This window comes from Coptis chinensis, chromosome 4 (genome assembly GCF_015680905.1).
Source record: "Coptis chinensis isolate HL-2020 chromosome 4, ASM1568090v1, whole genome shotgun sequence".
Taxonomy (NCBI): Eukaryota; Viridiplantae; Streptophyta; class Magnoliopsida; order Ranunculales; family Ranunculaceae; genus Coptis; species Coptis chinensis.
Genome location: NC_141459.1, coordinates 1,842,170 through 1,849,347, shown reverse-complemented (window position 1 = coordinate 1,849,347; position 7,178 = coordinate 1,842,170). Strand labels below are relative to the sequence as shown.

General features: G+C 37.4%; 1 protein-coding gene across 1 annotated transcript; it reads left to right on the top strand.

Annotated features, from left to right (window-relative positions):
* The first annotated feature begins 766 nt into the window (after positions 1-766).
* LOC147501110 (uncharacterized) lies at positions 767-6,374 on the top strand. The gene is made up of 4 exons (XM_086606149.1): positions 767-2,785; positions 3,447-3,661; positions 4,239-4,462; positions 5,154-6,374. Exons 1-4 carry the CDS (start codon positions 1,333-1,335, stop codon positions 5,950-5,952), a joined length of 2,691 nt encoding a protein of 896 aa, XP_086462275.1. The 5' UTR covers positions 767-1,332; the 3' UTR covers positions 5,953-6,374.
* Positions 6,375-7,178: the final 804 nt, after the last annotated feature.

Genomic DNA, 7,178 nt, shown 5'->3' with positions numbered 1-7,178 from the left:
TAGTATTGGATGCGACCCGAATCCGACCATATCGAATCCTTTAACCGATATGGTTTTCCATGTTTGTGACTAAAATCCGATCCGAATATCTAAAAATCCAAATTATTTTAACAAGATTTATATTTTGATGCCTAAAAATTAATTTATATCTTATATTTATATATAAAAATCATTAAAATAGTGTATTTTTTAGTGTTTTTTAATAGATATAGATATCCGAAATCCAACCCAAATCTAGATGAATCCAAATATGGTAAGAGTTTTGAGTGAGAATCTGATCCAAATCCATTCCATTTCCAGCCCTAATCTGTATGGCCCCAGTGGGGCATCGACTCACTTCAACAGCATCTATGATGTGCATTTTGCTTATTTTGAGCTACAATTGCCCGTCCATTGTTGTCTCCTATTTAGGAATCTTCATCGCAAGTTCGTAAGCGAGGGGTTTGGTGCACTTCTGAATTCACGTGCCGTAGCCACTACTCGCGGGGACCGTAACAACTACACAAAATCACAAATGATAACCTGATCACCTGTTCAATACCACATGCTTAAAAAGAACAAACAACCAAAAAGTAGTCCTTAATCAGACCAAAAGCACAGTTTTAGACTTGTAATCTGGACAATTCCAACACATTTTGAGACCATAAGAAATTGGTGTTAATTAGTCCTAACACTCTATCAGGTAATCAAACATCATAATCAAAACATTGTCAAACTTTATTTAAAGAAGCATTCTTAGGAGAAGACTTTTATGTACCCCAAAAGCTAGACTAGGAGGAATTCAAAAAAGAGCCTAGTCCTCAGTCCTCAATTGGTTAGCCCACCTCATCTTTCTGGCCATCTCCCTTTAACCATCAACATCAAAACAAAAAAAAGGTTATTCTCGTAAATACAAAATTCCACGTGTCAATTTCCTGCTCATCATTGAAACTTGTGCAGTGAAAATTGTTAGTTATACTCACACATGTGTTTTTTTGCATAATGAATGATGATTACGAACGGTGGTCCACTCCATTCCGTTTCAAAATATGGCGGAGTCCCCCACGATATTTTTTTTTTTTAGTTTAATGATTAAATAAACCCAAAAACCCTGACACGAGACCCAACACCCCATCACCAAAAAAATAGACCCAATCTCGCATGGATGGAAATGAGGACGAATCAAAATAATCATTCACACAATTTTTCAACGGTCAGATTTTCAGTTTTAATTCTTATTTAACATCAGAACTTATAAATTATTATTATTGGATTATTAATGAGAAGAGAATCTGAGAATGAATGGGCTAGTTTTTGAAGAATCGAGGAACAAGTTAATAATAAGTAGTAGTAATGGGTTGTGGAGGGTCTAAAGTAGATGATTTACCATTAGTAACACTGTGTAGAGAAAGAAAAGAGTTAATTAAAGCAGCAGGTGATCATAGATACGCACTTGCTGCTTCTCACATGGCTTATTTTAGATCTTTGAAAGATGTTGGTGATGCTTTACGTCGATTTGTGGATGAAGAAATTGTAATGCGTGATAATGAGGGTTCGACATTTGGTTCTCCTGTACTTACTTTACCTTCTGATGAAGGTAAAAAGAAGAAGAAGAGTAATGGGTCTTCTTCGTCGACTTCGCTTACCCATTCGGTTACATTCTCTCATGGGCATTCACCTGATCATGATCACGATGATAACGATGATGGGTCTCACTTGCATTTTGTTGCTTCTGGCTCTGAAGCTGATTCAGGTTCGGTTTCTGATCATATACATGGTAATGGTAATGGTAATGGTAATGATAATGATAATTCTTCTGGTCATATTCATGATAGTTCTGAAGGTGATTTTTCACACTATGAGAATGGTTTTAGTCCTAGTAAAGTGAATTCTTATTCGTTTTACATGAAAAGGTCGTCCACGGCGATTCCTACTGTTATTTATGAGGATCCTAGGGTGTCGTCGCCGACTAGAACAGCTCAATGGACTGATTATCCATACTCTAGTGTACCTCAGTATGGTGGTGGAATGGGCGAGGAATATCAATATTCTAGTTATCCTCAGTATGGTGGAAGGGGTGGATATTTTGAAGCGCCTACTAGTTCCGGTTCACCGCGCAATATGTATTACAACCATTATCGAGAGTCTGAAAACAATCGGCCGCCAAGTCCAGCTGTTCCTCCATCCCCTCCTCCTCCGCCTCAGTACTCTACTTGGGACTTCCTGAATCCATTTGAATCGGTCGAGAATACGTATTCCTCGTATTATCCTGAGGGTAGATATGGAGTTGGATCAATTTCTAGTAGTCCAGATTCAGTAGAAGTGAGACAGAGAGAGGGGATTCCTGATTTGGAAGATGAGATTAAGCAAGTGCCTGCAAGAGATGTTCGCAAGCAGAAGCAGAAATTGGAGGAAAATGTTAGAGGGGATTTTGGCGAGGGCACTTCTGGAAATGGGCCATCTAGAAGTGTACCATCGCCAGACAAGGATAATTTTAAACCAGTAGAGGAGAAAGAGATTAAGAGCAGCAGCACAGAGTCCATTGTATCAGTAAGTACAGGAGAGGAGGAACTCACAACAAAGAAAGGTGTGAGCTTTGAAGTAGGGGGTGAAACTGCCCATGATGGTGAATCCTCGAAACCAAGTAGCTTGACCACATTATCTGCTCATGGCACAAGGGACCTTCAGGAAGTTGTTAAGGAAATCAGGGATGAATTTGAGATAGCTTCTGATTATGGTAAAGAGGTTGCAGTGATTCTTGAAGTAGGAAAGCTGCCTTATCTGCCTAGGACTACTGCACTGAAAGGTATATTTGTAGGAATGCAGTTAATATTGTCACACATCACTTGGTAATAGCATATTAGGATTTTGTGATGCTACTCTCTTTTTTTTTTTTTTACTCCTCTGATTAGTAGTTTCACTTGGTCAGCCTCTGCTTCCATAAAATTTAAATACTGTGTACTATTTGTTTGATCTTATATGAAGTGTAAGGAAGGAATTACTGACATAACTATATTGTGTTAAAGCGATGCCAATGTGTATTCATCGTGTATGGCCTAGCTGAGAGATGAAGAAAGTCAAAGTCATAAAGAATCCAAGCATGACTCCTCACCCCTAGCCAGTTTTCTGATTAGTTAACTTTGTTGGTCTTGTATTGAGATGGTACAAAACTACAAATCATTCACACAACATTTTTATTTACAGAATTTAATGTATTTTATGAGGTGGAGGTAGTGTCAATGTGTCTCAAGCATCCGAGCCTTGTCCAAGTGTTTTTCTGTAAATTGGTTTTTAGCAGTTAGTTACACGTATATGCTGCTCATGAATTACAGGTTACATTCGTTCTTTACTTAAGGATATCTTGCTGAACCTGATAGCTTAGTTGAGTTGAGGTTACTAATAATGACATATCTATAAGTTCATGCGAAATTTAGTCACTGATTGAAACTTATATGTTTGTTCTGCAGTGATCTTTTCCAGGATCCAAAATCTGGTTGCACCTCCCACTTTGACATCTATAAATGCTTCTTCAAGGCGGTCAAAATATGCGGCATTCAGTGCGACGAAAATGTCTAAAGTTGGATATGAGGATTTTGGAGACTTCCGAAGGAAGTCTGGTAACCTTTCTTCAACGCTCGATAGATTATATGCATGGGAGAGGAAACTTTACAAAGAAGTTAAGGTATGGATTGCAGTACATACACCTTGAACCTTCAGCTTGCTTTTTTAATTTCATAACTGTTAATTCAATCATAAATGTTAATATTTTCACAAAGATGTCAGTAATTTGACTAATTTCATTCTGAAATTCTGATGTAAGCATTATCACACTTGGCATTATTCAACGCAGCTATAGTAGCTAGACGCGTTGACTGAGAAGATCTGATAATGCAACATTTTGAATCAGTGATTGTAACTACTTATAAATATGATATTGCGGGCGTAGTATCTACATAGACATGATCCTAGAAAGTCCATAACCGTGCACAATTACATAATGTACTGGGCAAGAAGTTACTGGGAACCATCTAGTTTTAGACTGCTTAAAAGCTATATGATGGCCTCTGTAGGACTCTTGCTGTGTGTTTGTTTCAACTTTCAACCCATGCCAATAGCATATCGATGGTGATATCCGTGTCCTATTCCTGACTTTATCATGGCCCTTGCATTGTTTTACACTGTTCTGATTATTGCTTCAGGTGCTTTGATATTACTCCAGTCTGGGCCAGTTCTTGATTAATTTGTTTAGGTGATTTTAGGATGAAGAAAAACTTCGGGTCATCTACGAAAAGAAGTGCAAGAGACTGAAAAGTTTGGATGCTAAAGGTGCAGATCCCAATAAAATTGATGCTACTCATACATCAATATGGAAGTTAGACGCAAAGATTGATGTTGCTTTCCGAACTGTTGATGGTATTGCAAGCAAGATACACAAGTTAAGGGATGAAGAGTTGCAGCCTCAGATCACAGAGTTGATTAATGGGTATGTACTGTGACCACTAATGAACTAGTTAATCTCTTCTGTGTGCTTTTGGTATAAGGTTTTTTATGTAGATGCATATATTTAAGCTATTGCAACACGCAGGTAGCATTGTCTGTGATAGTATGATTCTGAGAAATATATACTAGCAGTGATCAGGGAAGTAAACGGTAAATTGTCATTCTGACAAATATTCGTTGGTAAACTCAACGTTGCGTCTGTCAATAGACTTGTAATTGTTCCTTGCAAGGCAGTATTTGTCCAACTTGTCCTATCCCAGGCTTTATGTGTCAACAAGAGATGGTGCATTTACTCAGTTAGTTGATTGTTTAGCTAAAATGTATGCGAGTATATAAGTTTTTGATGTACATGTTTATATATAAGCTAACTGCATCTTCTGAGTTCTGATTTCTGCACTACTATGTAATTGTTGGAGAGTCAACCCTAAACAGCTAGTCGTCATAAAAAAATTCATTGTGGCCTTAGTTGAATCCTTAGCTGCACATAGCAGGAATAAATGATTGCTTTTAATGTCAACCTTCGAAACTATTTTCTTCATTTGTGTTGAACCACAGGCCCAGTTTTTCATAAAAGCTTGCTCAGTATACAATATACAGTTTGCACCTCAGACAATCTAACTGAAAAAAATATTAAATCTGTCCCTTGCTCATGATTTCATTGAACTTGTCTGCAGATTAATAAGAATGTGGAAGTTCGTGCTGAAGTGCCATCAGAAACAGTTCCAAGCTATAATAGAAAGCAAAAGTTGCACTCTCATGGCCAACACTGCTTCTCAAAGAGGTTCAAGCTTGAGGGCTACTGTGGAACTGGAGTTGGAGCTCTTGAAATGGTGCACCAATTTTAGCAATTGGATAGATACCCAGAAAGCTTATGTCGAGTCCTTAAATGGGTGGCTTCTTAGGTGCTTGCTACAGGAGCCTGAAGTAACAGCTGACGGGATTGTGCCCTTCTCACCAGGCAGGGTGGGAGCTCCTCCCATTTTTGTCGTTTGCAATGATTGGTACCATGCAATAGAGAGGCTTGCTGAAACTGAGGTTGAAACTAGTATTCACGATTTTGCTTTGAGCTTGCACCAGCTATGGGAGAGACAAGACGAGGAGCAGCGTCAGAGACTCAAGGCTGAGTACCTCGTCAAAGATTTTGAGAAAAGGCTTAGGACACTCCGCAGGGAGCAAGTTAAAATACAGCGGGACCGAGATGCATCATCAGAGAAATCAGCCATGTCCGTTGTTCCCAATGAAAGTGGAGTATCACCATTGGATGATCTCAAGGTGGATTTGGATTCCATGAGGAAGAGATTGGAAGAGGAAAAAGCAAAGCATAAGGAAGCTGTCCAACAAGTCCATGAAGCTGCTTCCAGTAGTTTACAGGGTGGTCTTATTCCAATATTCGAATCCTTACGGAATTTTACTTCAGATACGCTTAAAGCATATGAACACGTTAGAATACAAAACACCGGAGGTGCCACTTAAGGAGGGAAACCTTGGTTTGCTGACGTCTTTCTTGAAAGCCGGGTTCCTTGAATAATGAGAAGGAACCCTGCCAAACGAGGCTATTCTGGTGACTGAGTAACACCTAGAGAATACAGTAGGTGGTAAAAAGAATATACATTTTCATTAGAGGAACTTAGGTAGGTGGTAGCGACAGAAGGGGTTGCTGTGATAGTTTTCCAACACAGAACGAAAAGTATCTGCTTATCAGATACTGGAAGGCCAACTTGAAGTTGTTGGTGTTCTGCACCAACCCCTACAAATAGTTAGGATATGTACAGAAATTGGTTTATTGGTTCATTGGTTGGTTGGCAAATGGATGGGTTGTTTTTAGCCTTTGAATGTCATCAATGGAAATTTGAAGAGTACTTAAATAGAAAATTTTTGGATCATCTTTGTAAAAAGCTGTTTTATACTTGATCTCTTGTGACGTTAAGAGTAAACCCCGCTTGAAGGTGGTGTCCAGTACAGAAAGTCCAAACATCATATTTTTACGGGTTAAATATCCAGGTTTTAAGTTTAATCTCCCCCATGGATCAAAATTAGTTTCACAAAAAACCCCCGCTTGCCAACGAATCACCTCCCTATTTTCAACAAAAATAATAAACTCAAATAGAAAATTGACTTAAATAGGCCTCATCTTCACCACCTTTCTTTATTTCAGATCTGAAAACTTCACCCAAAAAAATAATTTAAGAACTGGGGCAGTTTTAAATATGCTAGAAACATCTCATTTTTTCAGATAAGAGACACCAATTTCATTTTCCAAAACACCATGAAAAAAAATAGTTCTAAAAAACAGATATAAACCATAAAATAAACTATAATTCATCAAACAATTGCAGACTTAAAAAAAACAATGATCTTGCAAATTAAGAGATAGATCTAATAGTTGTTTTTCCGATAAGCAAAAAAGACTTGCGTTTTATGAAAAAATAACTTTTCATAGTAGAATATGTATGAAGAATATATTTATATAGAAAAATTTCCGTATGCAAAAATGAATTTGCAAAGTAGAATAACCATGAAAAATTATATTTACATGTGAACATATATTTACAAATAAAAATTGCAAATGCAAAAATAAATTTGCATAGTAGAATATACCTATAAAAAAATTATATTTATATAGAAAAATTCATATGCAAAAATACATTTGCATAGTGGAATACTTATGAAAAAATATATTTGCATAGTAGAATGTCTAT

Bases quoted from the DNA above. Each gene is read 5' to 3' on its own strand.
- LOC147501110 (XM_086606149.1), top strand. From the start codon at position 1,333: ATGGGTTGTGGAGGGTCTAAAGTAGATGATTTACCATTAGTAACACTG. The intron at 3,662-4,238 runs GTATGGATTGCA...AGGTGATTTTAG, and splicing joins AACTTTACAAAGAAGTTAAG to GATGAAGAAAAACTTCGGGT. The intron at 4,463-5,153 runs GTATGTACTGTG...ACTTGTCTGCAG, and splicing joins ATCACAGAGTTGATTAATGG to ATTAATAAGAATGTGGAAGT.